The sequence below is a fragment of the Hypanus sabinus genome, chromosome 5 (genome assembly GCF_030144855.1).
Source record: "Hypanus sabinus isolate sHypSab1 chromosome 5, sHypSab1.hap1, whole genome shotgun sequence".
NCBI lineage: Eukaryota > Metazoa > Chordata > Chondrichthyes > Myliobatiformes > Dasyatidae > Hypanus > Hypanus sabinus.
Genome location: NC_082710.1, coordinates 148,215,102 through 148,233,965, shown reverse-complemented (window position 1 = coordinate 148,233,965; position 18,864 = coordinate 148,215,102). Strand labels below are relative to the sequence as shown.

Here is an 18,864-nt window from a genome sequence, read left to right as displayed (position 1 = left end):
GGTGTGGCCTTTTATATATTGGTGAGACCTGATGCAGACTAGGAGACCGTTTCGCTGAACACTTACGTTCTGTCCTCCAGAGAAAGCAGGAACTCCCAGTGGCCACACATTTTAATTCCACGTCCCATTCCCATTCTGATATGTCTATCCATGGCCTCCTCTACTGTCAAGATGAAGCCACACTCAGGTTGGAGGAACAACACCTTATATTCTGTCTGGGTAGCCTCCAACCTGATGGCATGAACATTGATTTCTCTAGCTCCTGTTAATACCCCTCCTCCCATTCTTACCCCATCCCTGATTTATTTATTTCCCCCCTCCCTTTTTTTCTCTCTCTGCCCATTACTCTTTGCCTATTCTCCATCTTACTCTGGTGCTCCCCTCCCCCCTTCTTTCTCCCTAGACCTCCCGTCCCATGATCCTTTCCCTTCTCCAGCTCTGTATCCTTTTTGCCAATCACCTTTCCAGCTCTTAGCTTCAACCCATCCCCTCCGGTCTTCTATCATTTCACATTTTCTCTCCCCCTCCCACTTTCAAATTTCTTACTATCTTTTCTTTCAGTTAGTTCTGAACTGAAATGTCAACTATCCTTCTTCCTATAGATGCTGCCTGGCCTGCTGCGTTCCACCAGTATTTTGTGTCTGTTGCTTGAATTTCCAGCATCTACAGATTTCCTCGTGTTTACACTGAATTGGGAGATCGAGTGAGATTTTCAGCAAGTCATAGATCAGAGTCTAATATTTACATATGTGATCAAATTAACAGCAAATTGTGATAATAATGAAAGTCAAAGAACACGACAGAATATTTGATCCAAATAAAGCATTTAATTTTGCATTCACAAATTCAGCAGTCAGCTACATCAGCCAGTGAAATTACAGTTATTAGAGTAACCTTTGCGGGATCATCATCTGTACGTAATTCATGGATTACACATGGATGGTGGTGTGTTAGAAGAGAGGTGTGGATGCTCGCCACAGGATATGGTCACGTTCTGAATACTTCAGATATCAGTGGGAGCCATAAGGAGGATGCAGAGAGACTTCAGAGTGAAGAGAACAGACTGGGAACAGTAACAGCATGGTGGTTGGAATATAACGTGGGAAGTCATTTTGGGAGACAAAAACCCAGAAGAGCTTTTTTATTAACAGATGGTAATTTGTCGGTGTTCACAGCTGACAAAAGGATACAATATCCTTACAGAGTGTAACGGTGAAGGTCTGGGACCATGTTTTCTGAGGTTGGGCTCAGCACAACCCACAGGTCAGGCTGGATGGCCCGAGTGATCCTACTCCTGGGAGGCTATTTCCAGTTTTGTGCTTTCAGATGCTTTAACAAAGACAACGTTCCAATTCTCATCTATTGCTGGCCAATGCTTGTGTGTCTCCCTGTCTCACTTCATCCATTAGCTAAACTTATTCCCAGTGAGCTTTTCTTGTTTATTCAATAACATTTCTGCCTGGGTGAAGCATTCTCAGCTGCAGTGCATGAAGATTTTGCAGAGGCAAAGCATGCTCGGACACCCTACTGCCCTAGTAGGAAGCCCTGGAAGCTGAGGGAGCCTGTATCACTCCACAGGGAGCCAGTGGCCAGTTGCACCCACACCTCATCCCCTTTGTGGAGTTCAAGGATTATGTTTCTCATGGACAGCTGGGAACTACTCTTGGGCAGGACACTGTGGATCAAACTAACTACATTGTTATTCTTCATCAGCTTAACATCGGTTTGTATCCCTTTGCCCGGGAGTGACGAGTAGCTGAAGAAATACAGACCACATCTCGGGGTGATGAACTTCCCAGTTGTGTGATTGTAGCCTTTACCCTGGTTCACATTGACTATGTCGTAGATGATGGGATTTGCTGGTTTCACAATACGCCCTTTTCCTTGGAGCTGGACATCAAAGACAATTTTAGCCCCTGAAAGACAACATGATGGAGATTACTGTGAAGGTTTGCAATCCCAGAAGCAGCTCCAACAATGGTGGATGAATGCAAGGACCATATCAGATGATCATATCAGTTTGTGACATCAGTGGTGGAGACAGCGACTCTCACAGTTTTGGACAAGGAAGGTCTGTCTACCTCTATAAGGTTGTTTGGCCCTCTGAGTCAATGCTAGCTCCCAGGTCATTCCTATGCCCCCACACACTCATTTCCCTTAATCTATCACCTTTTATGTTACCTTTCTCTATCCTATATTCTAATATCTTTCTCTATCACTTTGCCCCAGGCCCATTTCCTCGGTCTCTCTGCTCTACAACACTCCTCAATGCCCCACTGTTCACTGTATAAGTCCTACCCTGGTTTGATCCCCAAAAATGCAATACCTCTCATCTGTCTGGATTTCCAATCTTCAACCCACCTACCCAGCTATTCAGATCCTCCTGTAACTTTCCATAATCTGTTTCAGAGACTATGACATCACCTATTGGAGTATCATCTGCAGACTCACTAACCAAGCCAGAAAGGTCCAAGCACTGACCCCTGTGATACATCACTAGCCACAGGCCTCCACTCTGAGAAACATCACCCTCTGCTACTACCTCCGAGCTAATTATTAATCCAATCTGCTATCTCCTCCTGGATCCCACGTGATCTAACCTTCCCAACCAGCCTGTCATGAGAGATCATGTCAAAGCCTTGCTGAGGTCCATATAGACGACATCCAGTGCCCCATTCTCATCAGTCATCTTGGTTATGTCTTCAAATCACAAGACATTTGTCAGATATGATTTCCTGCACAAAAACTGGGCCAACTGCACATGATTAGACCTTGTCTATCCAAACTCATTTCGATATCAAAACAATATCCCGTCGCTCAGAATCCCCTCCAGTAACTTATCCAATGCTGATGACAAGACTTACTGGTCTATAGTTTCTTGGCTTGTCTTTGCTGCCCTTCTTAAATAAGGTTACATTAATCACCCTCCTGTCTTTGAGACCTTCACCAGTGGCTAAAGATGATACAAATATATCTCCACAACGGAACTGAAAAGGGCTAATTCTTCTCCATCTTCCCACAAGGTCCAAGATGTACTTGGTCAAGCCCTGGGATTTATCTTCAACGATCTGTAAGGCTGCCAATACCTCCTCCCTGGTTGGTAGTACACGGTCCTGGACAACGTCAGTCATTTCCAACATTTATTTAATATCCAGCATTTTCTGCACAGTAAACGCTAATGGTAAATATTAAAAAACTTTCCCATCTCCTGTGGCTTCACACATAGATGGCCACACTAATCTTCTGTGAGATCCGGCACTTAGCTATCCTTAAGTTTCTCTGACAATAATTAACTATTCATCAATCACCTCGTGAATCTCCTCTGCAACCACCCCAGTGTTTAATGCAGCCAAGTGCAAGGTGCTGCATTTCAGTAGGACCAACTAGGGTAGGTCTCACATAGAGAACGGTAGGGCTCTGAGGAAGTGTTCAAAAAAATGATCTGAAAGTACAGGTCCATAACTCACTGAAGGTTGCGACACAGATAGAGAGGGTTTTAAAGAGACTTTTTCATAAATCAAAGTATTGAGAACGGTAGATGGGACATTATGTGGAAGTTGTTGAAGACATTGGCGAGGCCTAATTTGGAGTATTCTGTGCAATTTTGGTCATTTACTTACAGGAAAGATATAAATATGGTTGAAAGAGAACAGAGAAAATTTACAAAGATATTGCAAGGTCTGGAGGATCCGAGTTACAAGGAAAGATAGATTAGGTTAGGACTTACATTCCTCAGAATGTAGAAGACAGAGGGGAAATTTGGTAGAGGTATACAGAATTTTATGAGGGGTTCAGACAGGGTAAATGCAAGTAGACTTGTCTACTATGGTTGGGTGGGTCATGGTTTAAGGGTGGAAGGTGAAATGTTTAAGGAGAACACAATACTCCAAATTAGGCCTCACCAATGTCTTAGATAACATCAACATAACATCTCATCTCCAGTTTTCATCTTCACTCAGAGGATGGTGAAAGTGTGGAATGAGCTGCCAGTACAAGTGGCTCATGTGAGCTCAATTACAATGTTTAAGAAGTTTGGATAGGTACATGGATGGCAGCAGTATTGAGGGCTATGGTCCAGGAGCAAATTGATGAGACTAGGAAGCTTAAATATTTTGACACAGATGAGATGGGCCGAAGGGTCTGTTCTGTGTTGTACTTTTCTATGACTCTGTGAATTTTTGACAGAACCATTTCTTTCACAGGGGTGACCAGAACTACACTCAATAATCTGAGTAGGCTAACCATGGCTTTGTAAATTTGCAACATAATGCCCCAAGTTTATATTCTATGCCCAATCTTTGAAGGCAAGGATGTCACACACCTTCTACACCAGCCTACCTACTTATGCTAATGCTTTGAGGGAACCACAGTCTTGGACCCCTTGCCCAGCATGTCGATCAACATTCCCTTCTGCTCTACCACTTGCTCTGTGTGTCTTTTCCATATCTAACTTCCCTGCTCTTGGAATTATTGTCATGCAATGCGGAAACACCATGGAAATTGGTCTATGCTGACCAAGGTGCTCGTCCAAGCTAGTCCTGCATGACAGTGGATGGGTGCATGAACCTCTAACATCCCAGTCCATGTACCGGTCCAACTCTTTTAAAAGTTGACATTGTACCTGCCTCATTTACTTCCTCTGACAGCTCACCGCACATGGATACTACCCCTTGTGTGAAAAAGTTGTCCCTCATGTTCCTCTTTCATCTTTTCCTTCATTGACCATAAATCTCCTGCATTGGAGTAATCTGCAAACTTACTAATCGTGACTTGAACATACTTTACCCAATCATTGTTATAGATGACAAACAACAATGAGCACAGCCCGACCTCTGAGGCACACCACTAGACATGGGGCTCCAGTTCAACAAGCAATCTTCTGGCCTCACTCTCCGCTGTATACCATCAAGCCAATTACGTACACATTTAGTCAAATCCCCCTGGATTTATGCAACCTAACCTTCCAAAGCAGCCTTACTAATTCCATAGAAATTACATTCACCCATGACTAGTGCTGTTCCGCAGGGATCGGAGTTGGGACCACTTCTTTTTATGCTATATATCGATGATTTAGAAGATGAAATAGATGGCTTTGTTGCCAAGTTTGCAGACAATGTAGAGAATGGTGGAGGGGCAGGTAGTGTTAAGGAAACAGGTAGGATGCAGAAGGACTTAGAAAGATTAGGAAAGTGGGCAAGGAAGTGGCAAATGAAATATAATATTCCAGGTCTCCACCTACTGCCCAATGGATGACACACATTTTGTGTGGATGCAATTAAGTTTTCCTTTTCCCCAGTTTAAACTTTGAATTTTTAACTTTTATTTATCGGATCTTAGAGGGGAATAGTTGTTATTGCGTCACAATCTTTAAGAAGTGGAAAGCAGCTTCCTGAATCCAGCAATGGAAAGGGGAAAACTTCGAAAGAAAAATCAGAGGATATGCTTGTTTGGGCTGAGCGTTTAGAGTATTCACTGATGGTTCTCGACAGGAAAATAGACAACAACACGGTAAAGCTTGATGCTACCTCTTCTGGGATGAAGTCATTATGACAGAGTTTTCAATTTGTGCAGGAAAATATTCTTTCCTTGAATTTTGAAGTTAAAGAGAGGAAGCATCTGATAGCGGATATTTCAGCCGCTTGGAAAAATTTCAACATAGAAGCAAGATCCCGCCGGAATAATATTCGAATTGCTGGACTGAAGAAAGGATCTGAGAGTGGGGATTTATTGAACTATTTTGCTAACTTGTTTCATTCTCTGTTTTCAGATATTTTGCCTCAACCTCCCGATATTGAAAGAACGTATAGAATGTTCACTTCAAAATCTCAGGATCTGAATAAACGAAGGTCAGTTTTGGTCTGCTTTCTTCATTTCAAAGTTAAAGACCAAATCATAAAATATGCAAGGAAACACAGAGTTTTTAAATTCAAGTGTTCCGAGATTTGTTTTTATGAAGGTTATCCACGGGAAGTTATGGACCTGCAGTCTAAATTTGATGCAACCATGAAGATAGCCTATGATAAGGGATTATTACCATCACTTCACTATCCAGCCCAATTAAAATTATTTCCCAAAGAGTCGACTTCACGTATTTTTCTGGATCCCAAAGCGGCATTGGACTATGTTAACTCTATTTCGGTTGCAGCCAAGGTTTGAATGGTTTCAAGTCTGCTGAATAATTGTTATTTTGGAAAGCAAACAATCTTTGAAGATTTCTGATTTGCTTAAGATGTTCTTTGATTGATTGACCATTTAAAGAAGATGTGAACTTTTTGATGTGACTGATGACTGAGTTTTCCGAAATCTGTTCGGTTTACTGTGTGAATTAACACAGCGGGCAGATTGTTAACTGGTTTGATTATTTGTTTCTATCCTCCTTTTTTCCATTAATTAAGTGATAGCTTTCATAGTACATAAAGACTTTTTCTTATATAGTTGAGAGTGCTTAGTAGACAGATACTTAGTGTTTTTCTAAGAACAGTTTTTCATTGGGCGTGTAAGTGAAATGGAAAATGGTGCTGATTTTTCTTCATTAGAGATTACATAGGCATTCTTCTCTTTGTTTAATTTTATTGTTTTGGCATTTTTGGAGATTGTTTCTACATTCCCCAGCTTATTTTTAAGGATTAAGTATAAACATTTTCTTCTCTCTGCAGGGCTTACCTATTTTAGGGCCATGTGTTTTTTTTTGTAATTTGGGGAGAGGAATTAAGGAAAGCTTTTAAAATCACCAGTATGAAATAGGCAGCTCGCGGAGTCTGTTTCTTTTTTTTCACTTCTATGGAAATGCATTTTAGTTTTTTTTGCAGATTTCAGGCTTTTTGGGGTGGTGGGAGGACTGGGGTTAGTTTTGAGTTATAAGAGCAATTGTAAGATTAATTTTAGTTTTCTTTATGTATTCTTTTCCCATTACGGAGTTCTGGAGCATGCATGTTTTGCATATGGTTATACTTATCACTGCCAGTTTTGATTAGCCCACGCTGGTATTTAAATAATTTTTTATGGTAGCTAAACAGATAAACATTACCAGTTGGAACATATGTGTTTCGAATCATCCTATTAAGTGAAAGAAGACTTTTAAAATCATTAATAGATCCCAACCCAATATAATTTTTCTCAAGGAACACATATCAAAATGGGCGATCAAAATAATTTTTTTTAAATGTGGAAGGGCCTTCAATTTCATGCTACTTGTCAAAATAAAACAAAAGGAGTATCTATTTTTATTAAATCTAATATTTTATTTATCCAAGAGAACATTGTGTTAGAATTTAATGGTATATTTGTAATTGTTAAAGGAGCAATTTGTAATAGAAAAATTGTCCTGGTTAATCTATATGGACCTAATGTAGATGATCCTTCATTTTTAAAAAAATGTATTTGCTTTATTGCTGGATTTAAATGAATATATGTTGTTAATGGGTGGTGACTAACTGTTGTTTAAATCCTTTGATTGACAAGAGTTCAACCTATCAGCAGCTTCCAAGTTGTTCTGCATCACTTATTAACTCATTTTTAATTGATTATGGCCTGGTGAAAATTTGGAGACATCTACATCCCAATGATAGAGGTTACTCTTTTTTTTCAGATGTTCACAAAAAAATTTGAGATCAATTATTTTATAGCTGATCTCCAATTTCTGTCCAAAGTCCAGAAATGTGAATATGATGTTATCATTCTCTCGGATCATGCGCCTTTATGCTTAGCTTTTGAATTGAAGGAAGATGTTATTGCAAATCTGCCTTGGTGTTTTCCAGAAAATTTATTACAAAGTTTGGACCTTGTCAAATTTATTGAGACTCAGATAAAAGATTTTTTTTCTTTTTAACAATTCAGGAGATGTGTCAAAATTGATTATATGGGATACATTTAAAGCATATTTGCATGGTCAAATGATCTCCTATTTAGCTAAGCTTAAGAAACAGAAAAAAATAGAGTTAGATAAGATTTCAAAACATATTAAAAACTTGGACAATATTTATGTAATCTCACCTAACATTGATTTATTCAAAGAAAGGATTGAACTCCAATCATAATATAATTTATTATTAACTTATCCTATTGTTTGGAGATAAAAATAAGAAGCTGTTAGCATCTCAATTAAAAGCAGCTGGAGCCAAAAGACAAATTTTAAAAATTCATGAGAGACAGTAGTTTAGCATGTAATTATGAAGACATTAATAAAATTTTTTGACATTTACATTAAACTTTATAAATCTCAGTTTCCAGTTGATTCTTCTAAAATGAATGACTTTTTACAAAAGATCAATTTTCCTTGAATTTCTGTTGAAGATCAACAAACTCTTGATTCTCCTATTACTGGAAACGAAATTCAGAAATCTATTTTTTCAATGCAATCTGGTAAAGCTCCTGGACTGGATGATTATTCTGTAGGATTTTATAAAAAATTTGAAAAATTGCTTTCTCCATATATGTTGGAGATGCTTAAAGATTCTTTTTTGATAGGAGTGTTACCTCCCACATTTTATGAAGCTTCTATTTCTTTAATTCTTAAGAAAGATAAAGACCCTACTGACTGTGCTCCATATAGACCTAGTTCATTATTAAATGTGGATGCTAAAATTCGTTCAAAAATAATGGCTAATTGGCTGGAGACTCCCTAGCTAAAATTATTTCTCAGGACCAGACAGGTTTTGTAAAGGGCTGTTATTCCTTCTCTAATGTTTGGAGACTATTAAGTGTTATATATTCATCCTTTTTTAAGACTCGCCAATGTGTTGTCTCTCTCGATGCTGAAAAGGCATTTGACAGAGTTGAATGGAATACACACCTAATGTTTTAGAGAAACTTGGCTTTGGTATTAATCTTAACAAATAGATCAGAATGATATATAAAAGCCCTATTGCTACTGTTATTCCCAATAATTGCAGATGTCCTTTTTTTGGATTTCACGCGGTACGAGACAAGGATGTCCATTAAGTCCCTTGTTATTTAGTTTGGTTCTGGAACCCTTAGCTATTACACTTCATGAAGTTAAAGATATCCATGGAATTTTCATAAAGCTTTTCATAAGATCTCTCTTTATGCTGACAATCTCATAGTTTATATTTCGAATCCTGAAGAATCCATTCCTAGTTTATTGAAACTATTAAACAAATTTGGAAAGTTTTTGGGATATAAACTAAACCTTCATAAAAGTGAACTATTTCCTGAAATGATCCTGCTTCTATATATCATGGCATTCCTTTTAGAGTTATGGACTCTTTTAAATATTTAGGTATTATTATCCCTAAAAATCATAAAGACCTTTATAAAGCTAATTTGGTTCCTTTAGTGGATTTTATGAAGCAATTATTTTGTAGATGGAATTCACTTACACTTCCGTTAGCCAGCTGAATTCATGCAGTTAAAACAATGATTTTATGAAAAATTTTATATGTATTTCAAAATATCCCTATTTTTTTAACTAAGAAGTTTTTTGATCAGGTTGACTCTATTATTTCATTATTTTGTTTGGAATAATAAAAGACCAAGAATTGGTAAATATCATTTACAAAAATTTAAAAAGGATTGAGGTCTTGCTCTGCCTAATTTAAGAATGTATTATTGGGCTGTTAATATACGTTATATGTGTTTTTGGTTATATTGGGCTGATAAAAATGAACAACCACATTGGGCTGATTTGGAATTGAAAGCTTTGAAACAGTTTCATTAACCTCGTTAATTAGGAGCTTCTCTAGCTGTACAACTGGCCAAAGTTACTAACTTAAATTTACATCCTGTGATTAAGCAGTCATTACGAATTTGGTTACAGTTTCGTAGTTTTTTTAATCTCAAAAAATTTAAACTTTTTAGTTTCATTTATAGAAATTATTTATTTAAACCTTCATTAAGTGATCCTACCCTTCTTCTTTGGAGGAATAAAGGAGTTTATTCCTTCATGCACAAAATGCTGGTGGAACACTGCAGGCCAGGCAGCATCCGTTGGGAGAAGCACTGTCGACGTTTTGGGCCTAGACTCTTCGTCAGGACTTCCTTGTGTTATTCCTTCACGGATCTGTTCCAAGATGGTCGATTGGTGTCTTTTGAGAAATTAGTAACTAAATACTCTCTCTCGTATTCACATTTCCTGCAATATCTTCAGGTCAGACTCTTCTTGCAATAATATTTAAGTAATTTTCCATATATAAAAGATTCTGACCTGTTAGATATTATTTTTAAAAAGAGCCCTTTAGTGAAAGGTTTTATTGGGAAAATTTATAATTTATTGTTACAACAGCACAATTACCCTTCACTTTAGATTAAGCAAGATTGGGAGAGAGAGCTTAACATGACCTTAATGACAGAGGTTTGGTTGTGGATTTTGAAGTTGGTTAACTCTTCTTCGGCCTGTGCCAGTCACTCTTTAATTCAATTTAAAATTGTACATTGTTACTATTTGACAAAGGAGAGACTGTCTAAAATGTTTCCTAATATTGATAATCAGTGTGATAAATGTAAAACCGAGACAGCTACATTGACACATATGTTTTGGTCGTGTTCTGTATTGAAACATTTTTGGAAATCTATTTTCTCTACAATTTCTAAAGATTTAAAAATTAATTTACAACCTAATAGATTGACAGTTTTGTTTGGTATAATCCCTCAATATATTCATGGTATTTCTCCACCACACCAACATGTAATTGCATTCATTCAATTATTGGCCAGAAGGGCTATTTTGTTGAAATGGAAAGATGCTTCTGCTCCTACTTTGATACAATGGTTTTCTCAGGTGATGTTATGTCTTAGTGTCAAGAAAATCAGAAGTCAAACTTTTGATCCTCAACTTGATCTTGAGAAAAGGTGGCGTGCATTTGCCCACTACTATCATCTGATTTGAGTTAATTAATATGGTTTCCTTCCGAGTTTTGTTTAAATGGATTTGAGTTGGCAGATTGATGTTTTTCCTCTATGGAAGCTTGTATGATGTATAGCTCCGGGATTGTGCTCCCAATGGGGTTGTTTCGTTCTTTTTTTAGTTAGTAGGGGTTCTTTTTTTTTCTTTCTTTTTTTTCCCTCAAAAAATATTCCTAACTCTTTATTTTTTCTTCTTATTATTGATATATTGCTTAGCTTTGTTAATCAGATATTTGCTAATTTAATTCTTCATTGTACATATTGACATACTGACTTGATTACCTTAACGTAAGGCTGCAGGCTGCAGGCCCGGATGGTGTCAGCTCTGGGGTGCTCAAAGCCTGTGCTCCCAGATATGTGAGGTGTTTCACCATGTCTTCAACCTGAGCCTGAGTCTCCAGAGGGTTCCTGTGCTGTGGAAGGCGTCCTGCCTTGTCCCTGTGCCAAAGACGCCATGCCCCACACCACAGACCGGTGGCATTGCCCTCCCACATCATGAAGACCCTGGAGAGACTTGTTCTAGAGCAGCTCCAGCCTATGGTTAGGCCACACTTAGACCCCCTCCAGTTCACCTAACAGCCCCGACTAGGAGTTGAGGATGCCATCGTCTACCTACTGAACTGTGTCTATGCCCACCTGGACAAGCTGGAGAGCACAGTGAGGATCATGTTTTTTGACTTCTCCGGTGCGTTCAACACCATCCGCCCTGCTCTGCTGGGTGAGAAGCTGACAGTGATGCAGGTGGATGCTTCCCTGGTGTCATGGATTATTGATTACCTGACTGGCAGACCACAGTACGTGCACTTGCAACACTGTGTCAGACAGAGTAGTCAGCAGCACTGGGGCTCCATAGGGGACTGTCCTGTCTCCCTTTCTCTTCACCATCTACACTTCAGATTTCAAATACTGCATAGAGTCTTGCCATCTTCAGAAGGTTCCTGATGACTCTGCCATAGTTGGATGCATCAGCAAGGGAGATGAGGCTGAGTACAGGGCTACGGTGGGAAACTTTGTCACATGATGTGAGCAGAATCATCTGCAGCTTAATGTTAAAAAAACTAAGGAGCTGGTGGTGGACCTGAGGAGGGTCAGTGTGGGCATGGTGGAGGATTAAAAGTATCTAGGGATATGAATTGATAATAAACTGGACTGGTCAAAGAACACTGTGGCCGACTACAAGAAGGGTCAGAGCCGTATCTATTTCCTGAGGAGACTGAGGTCCTTTAACATCTGCCGGACAATGCTGAGGATGTTCTACAGGTCTGTGTGGCCAGTGTTATCATGTTTGCTGTTGTGTGCTGGGGCAGCAGGCTGAGGGTAGCAGACACCAACAGAATCACCAAACTCATTCATAAGGCCAGAGATGTTGTGGGGGTGTAACTGGACTCTCTGACGGTGGTGTCTGAAAAGAGGATGCTGTCCAAGTTGCATGCCATCTTGGGCAATGACTCCCATCCACTCCATAATGTACTGGTTAGGCACAGGAGTACATTCAGCCAGAGACTCATTCCACCGAGATGTAACACTGAGCGTCATAGGAAGTCATTCCTACCTGTGGCCATCAAACTTTACAACTCCTCCCTCAGAGTGTCAGACACTCTGATCTAATAGGCTGGTCCTGGATTTATTTCCACTTGGCATGATTAACTTATTATTATTTAATTACTTCTGGTTTTATATTGCTATATTTCTACACTATTCTTGGTCGGTGCAACTGTAATGAAACCCAATTTCCCTCGGGATCAATAAAGTATGTCTGTCTGTCTGTTGATCTTTAATAATAATTAATAAAAGGATTTTAAAATTGAAAATATAATGTAGGAAAATGTATGGTCATGGATTTTGGTAGTAGAAATAAATGTGCAGACTATTTTCTAAATGGGGAAAAAATCCAATAATCTGAGATGCAAAGGGACTTGGAAGACCTTGTACAGAACACCCTGAAGATTAACTTGCAGGTAGAGTCGGTGGTGAGGAAGGCAAATGCCATGTTAGCATTCATTCATACAAGAGCAGGGATGTGATGCTGTGGGTTTATAAGGCACTGGTGAGGCCTCACCTTGAGTATTGTGAACAGTTTTGTGCTCCTCATCTTAGAAAAGCTGTGCTGGTGTTGGAGAGGGTCCAGAGGAGGATCACAAGGATGATTCCAGAAATGAAAGGGTTATCATACGAGGAACATTTGATGGCTACGGGTCTGTACTCACTGGAATTCAGAAGGACAAGTGGGGTATCTCATTGAAACCTTTTGAATGTTGAAAGGCATAGACAGAGTAGATGTGATAAGGATGTTTCCCATGGTGGGAGAGCCTAGGACTAGAGGGCACAGCTTCCGGATAGAGGAGTGCCCTTTCAAAGGAGAGATGCAGAGAAATTTCTTTAACCAAAGGATGGTGAATTTGTGGAATTTGTTGCCTGAGGCAGCTGTGGAGGTCAGGTCGTTGGGTGTATTTAAGGAAGAGATTGATAGGTTCATGACTGGACATGACATCAAAGGTTATGGGGAGAAGGCTGGGAACAGGGTTGCAAAGGAGAAAAAAAAAGGATCAGCTATGAGTGAATGGCGGAGCAGACTCAATGGGACAGATGGCCTAATTCTGCTCGTATGACTTATCATCTTATTATGATCTTATTTACTGCCCTACCCTCATCAACTTTCTTGGTCAAAAAGCTCAATTAAGTCTATAAGGCATGACTGTGTATGCATAAAGCCATGCTGACTACACCTAATCAACTCCTGCCTTTCCAAATGTCTGTGTATCTTATCCCTCAGAATCTTCTCCAGTAACTTACTAGCTACTGCACAGATGTTAGACTTACTGGCCTATATTTCCCCGGTCTTTGGTTGTCACCCTTCTGAAATAAAATCATTACTTTCACTACCCACCAGTCATCTAGCACATCACTGGTGATTAACCATTGTACAAATATCTCACCCCGGGATCATTTGTCAGGATTATTCTAACTTGCTTTATTTGAACATTTCCTAGCTGTGATGTAAGATCTTTAACCTGGAACATTAACTCTGTTCCCCCCATTACTGACACTGCAAACTGGCATTTTCTTCATTTATTACAGTTAAATCTTGTCGTGTAAGTCAACTTACTTGGCCTCAGACTGGACCCGGGTCTCAGTTTGTTCACTGCCTGCTGGTGAAACTCCAAAACATTCTGTTGTCCAGGTGTTTCGAAGTCAGACATCTAAAACAAAAACACATTCATACAGTTTACATCAGCAGCATTTCTGATCTTCGTCCTGCTCAGGATAATGTGTCGGCTTTGGGAATCACTGTCAATTGTCCACTTGAGGATGTAGCAGAGTAAAGAATATCAAATGGAGACGGCGTTCAAACCTCATTCACCCGATGTACAATGCCCCTTCCGTAGTGTGGCTGGGGGAGGTGGTCTGGGGTAAAGGGTCTGAGCTTGGGGTTTCTGGGCTGTGATGGTCCTGGAGGGTCTGGAAGGTGAGGGTCAGAGTGAAGGGTTGGTGGGGTTGAAGGGTCTGAGAGTGGGGGATCAGGGTGTGATATGTCTGAAGGTGAAGAATCTGGATGACAGGTCTGGAGTGAGGCTCTGGGGGTGAAGATTATGTGGTGATGGGGCTGGATGGGGTTCTGGGGATGAAAGGACATTGTGGGGGTTCCTGGTGTGGGGTTTCACTGGGTGGGGACCAAGTGATGGGGTTTCTGAGAGGGGGAGAGGGGGAAAGGGGGGAGATGGGGAGAGAGGACAGGAAGAGAGGCTGAGACAGAAACCATGAGCTGGTAACTAAGGGAGTGATGGTGATGGACTACGGAAAGCCTGTGTCAGAGTGGACATGGGTTGTCTGAGTGAACACAGAAACGTAGCACATGGAAACAGGCCATTCGTTTCAACCGGTGACAACCTTTCAGCATTAATTGGTAGCCCAGCACATAGCACATACCCTCTGTCTGGAACGACTGATGACACAGGATGAAATGCCCGGCTGAGGCCAATGCCCGGTCAGGGGGATGGTTCAGGACAAACTGGAAGGAAGGACCAGAGAGCTTGTATACTGAAAGCATGTCCAGGGAACGGTGTTGAGCGGCTGAACAATAGCTGATCTGTGGAAATGGCTGCCTCCCTGTGCCGGATGTCAGACCCAGGTGATAATTCAGAGAGAGCACAGGGCTCCAGGAGAGGGGTGGGGGTGTGCGTACAGCGAGCAGGGATGGGCAACTGAGCTGGGCCTGGGGGAAGGTGTGGCACGGGAGAGGGCAGGAACAGGCACCTGGACAACACCAGAGGAAACAATGCTGCTACAGGGTGAGGTAGAGAGCTGGGGTGGGGGGTGGTTGTGGGGAGGGGGGGATCAGGTGAAGGCAGTCACCCCAGTTTAGGGGGTCTGTGATGGACAGTAGTCTCATCTGCTACAGGCTCCACAGAGAAGTGGTCACCCTTTCCTCAGGTCCTGATCTGTGCCTCTGAGATGCCCCACAAGGTTTTGGAGGGTAGGAAGCTGCCGTGCGGATTCTAAACAAATTCCCATCGAAGGCAGGCACAGGTTCGGAAGGATGCTCCACAGTGGACAAGAGATGGAGTTGAGGGACTGCCCAGTGGATTGTCAGGGGTCAAGGACTGGTTCCACGAGGAGAGTGGTCATGACAGCAGGTTTAAAAAGAGAGTGAGTGGGGCAGACGGGCAGACAATGATCCACAGTGGGGAGTCTGTACCCCTGAGCGTCTCACAACACGATCAGCCAGTCAGGGTCACCACAGCTGATCAGACACCTCATCACACCCTTCTGCACCAACCCCCATAGCCCTCCACCAGCTTGGCAGAATGTAGGCGAGCCTGGGGAAAAGCCCTTCAGCCCATCACCTGTGCTAGCTAAATCTCTTCAGTTTGAATGTGATCCATACCCTCCATTTGTTGTGTATGTGTGTGTCTGTCCGGATTCTTTTTAAACGTCACTCTCGTATCTGCTCCACCACCAACCCTGGCAGCACATTCCAGTCCTCCGCCACTGTCACTGCCAAAACCTGCCCTGCACATCCCCCATAAACTCCCTCCCCATTACCTTTCATGCACGGATGCTCTCTCATATTTGGCAATTCCACCCTTTGCTTCTCATTAGCTTAAAAACTTCTAATGAGTCTCCGTTTAGCCTCCAACAATCTCAAAATCGCTTGATTTCTGTTTGGAAATACACCCAGTGACTGATCCTCTGTATCTCCCTGAGGTGGGGAACTCCAGAGAGTCATACCCTCTGGGGTTCAGAAAGTTCCTTCTCCTCTCTCCCGGATGGACAGCACTTCGTTTGGAGTGGAGACTGGATTCGGACAGGAAGGCAGCATCCATCAATCAGAATCCCCAACACTCGGGACATTCCTTCATCTCATTACTCCCATCGTGGAGGAGTACAGGAGCCTGAAGATGCACACTCAAAGTTTTTGTAACTGTTCTTCCCTTCTAACATCAGATTTCTGAATGGTCCATAAACCCATGACACTACCTCACTATTTTGCTCTCGTTTTCCACTATTTATTTATGTTTAACAAATTCCTAATTATAACTTATAGTAATGTTTTATGCCTTGTACAGTCCTGCTGCCTCAAAACATTAAATTTCATGGCTCCAGTTTCCTCCCACAATCCAAGGATGTACTGGTTGGTAGGTTAATTTGTCACTGTAAATTGTCGCATGATTAGGCTGAGTTAAATCAAGGGCAGATCAAAGGGCCAGAAGAGCTTAGTCTGTGCTATATCTCATAAATAAATCAATAATTTCCATGTAAGTCTCCCAAGGGCACTAAGTAATTGGAGCAAAATGTCTCCCCTCTTGTTCTCAGATCCTCTGGCAGTGAAATGCTACTTGTCTTGCTAATTGCTCCCTGGACCTGTATGTTAGCTTTCACTGATTGGTGTCCAAAGCCTCCCAGCTCCCCATGAACATCATCACCTAAATTGTTTCTTTTCCATTTTCCCACTGTCGTGAATGGCTCTGTGTTTATTCCATATCATAATCCAACCCCACAAATAGAGAAACAGAGGCAGGAGTCAGAGAGAGGAAATGGGAGAGGTGTCGACACAAAGGAAGGCTGGGAACAAGATGGAGAGAGGGGGGATTTTGTCCTCACCTGGAAATCTTCTCCATGACTTTCCGAAGTCCATGTATGAAGGAGGATTAAACACACCAGATATCTCTGTAAAATAAATCAACAAGATGTTAGACAGGCAGAAAGAACCAAGTGATTAAAGCATCACTTTGGTGAGCTCAGCTCAGCCGTACCAGTTTTGCGGACGCCATGCTCTCTCTTGCCCCCCGTCTCGGTCTAACTTGCTGCCAAACTGCTGAAGGCCTTTATAAGCATCTGATCGCAACAGTCCTGCCCCTTCCTTCAGTTATGATGAAAGCAGAACCACATCCTGGGCAGAGAAAATAGAAAGAATTTGAGTCAATACTGGAAGGTCAGGGAAGTACCCCCTGTACCCAGGGTGGCCACTAGGAAACTATGGGACCCCACTCTTGCACAGAAGCAATTTTACGGGGAGGAAGTGGGAGCATGAGGTTGAAAGGGATAAAAAATCAACCATGATATAATGGTGGAGCAGACTCAATGGGCTGAATGAACAAATTCTGCTCCTAAATCTTATGGTCTAACTACTTGCTGGCAGCCCCAGGACATTCCTGGCTTTTCCACACAGAACTAGGCCAGTGCCTCCCAACCTCAACCCCACAATGACTCTCCAATCCCTGTCGCCAAACCCTGAACAGCTCACAATCAGAGAGTAGGAGAGAGGTAACTCAGGAGAAAGGCTGACCCAAACATTCCTTTGGAAATCCTTCCTGGCTGATACAGAGCCGAAGGACTGATAATGTGCATCATCTGTGATCTTTGCTGAGATCAGGAAGAGGGAGAGCCTGATCAAATGTCCTGTTTTTGGCAGCTTCTCCAACCCACTCCAGCCCCAATGCTGTGCCTTTCTCATTCCATGTCTGCTGACCCCATTCTAACACAGAGGCAAAATGTTGTTTGCTCTATCGTTTGTCCTTGGATTCTGTGTTCCTCCCACTTCCAGCACCATCTTCCCTCTTTGTATCCAATCATTATCCCAAGAGTTTGCAAGGGTGATAAGGTTTGATTTTATCAGTCCAGTGAAAGACAACATTCTGCAGGCTGCACTTTCCAGGGGATGGGATTGAACTCATCGTCAGTCCCTGCTGTCAGTGCTGTTGTGCCTTTGCTGCATTGTGGAGTGACTGAGAAACAATTATGTTTCTATCACCATGTTTATTAAGATGTACTTCCACCTCACGGTCTGTTTGAACGGCCCTACCCCAGCAGGGTTCTTTGTTAAAAATGTTGATTGGTTTTGGTCCGTTTTGATTCTCCACAAGCATTATTTCTCCAAAAATTAACTCAGCCTTCCTGGAAAAGGCATCTGTCCTCAACAGAAATGTTCCTCATCCTTTGCAACTGTCCGATTCACCCAGGGACCCCTTCACTGCAGAGGGGATGTTCAGATCCCAGCCCCTCAGAATTAAAACGTTTCTTCTATTAAACCTTAGATCTTCTGCCTCTGCATTCTTCAGATTGATTCTGAACTCTGTGGCTCTGCACAGCTCCCACACAAATTCCAGTTTTCCAAAGATACACCTTTGGTGGACAATTCATAGGTGGTGCTGGGGTGCTGACTGGAGCAGGATACTCACCCGAATGTGTGATGCCACAGCTGCCACCTCTCACTCAAAGTCAGAGAAACTAAAGAGCTGGTTGTTGACTTGAGGAAGGGCAAGAAGAGAGAAAAAAAATCATTCTTCTGGTGACCTTTGATATTGATCTCATCTGCCTGGAGTGGAGGGGCCTCTACACAAGATCAGAAACTTCTATAGATGGTTGTAAACTCAGCCAACTCCATCATAAACACCACCCTCCCCACCTTGCAGGAGATCTTCTAAAGGAGATGACTCAAAAAAGGCAGCATCTATCACTAAGGACCCTCACCACCCAGAACATGCCTTCTACTCACGAATGGAA

General features: G+C 41.7%; 1 protein-coding gene across 1 annotated transcript; it reads right to left on the bottom strand.

Moving 5' to 3' along the window:
* Positions 1 to 818: 818 nt before the first annotated feature.
* On the bottom strand, positions 819 to 17,222 carry LOC132393784 (complement C1q tumor necrosis factor-related protein 3-like). Its single transcript, XM_059969179.1, has 4 exons — positions 17,115 to 17,222; positions 16,963 to 17,028; positions 13,967 to 14,060; positions 819 to 1,916 (listed from the first exon to the last, which is right to left on the bottom strand). Exons 1-4 carry the CDS (start codon positions 17,130 to 17,132, stop codon positions 1,525 to 1,527), a joined length of 570 nt encoding a protein of 189 aa, XP_059825162.1. The 5' UTR covers positions 17,133 to 17,222; the 3' UTR covers positions 819 to 1,524.
* Positions 17,223 to 18,864: the final 1,642 nt, after the last annotated feature.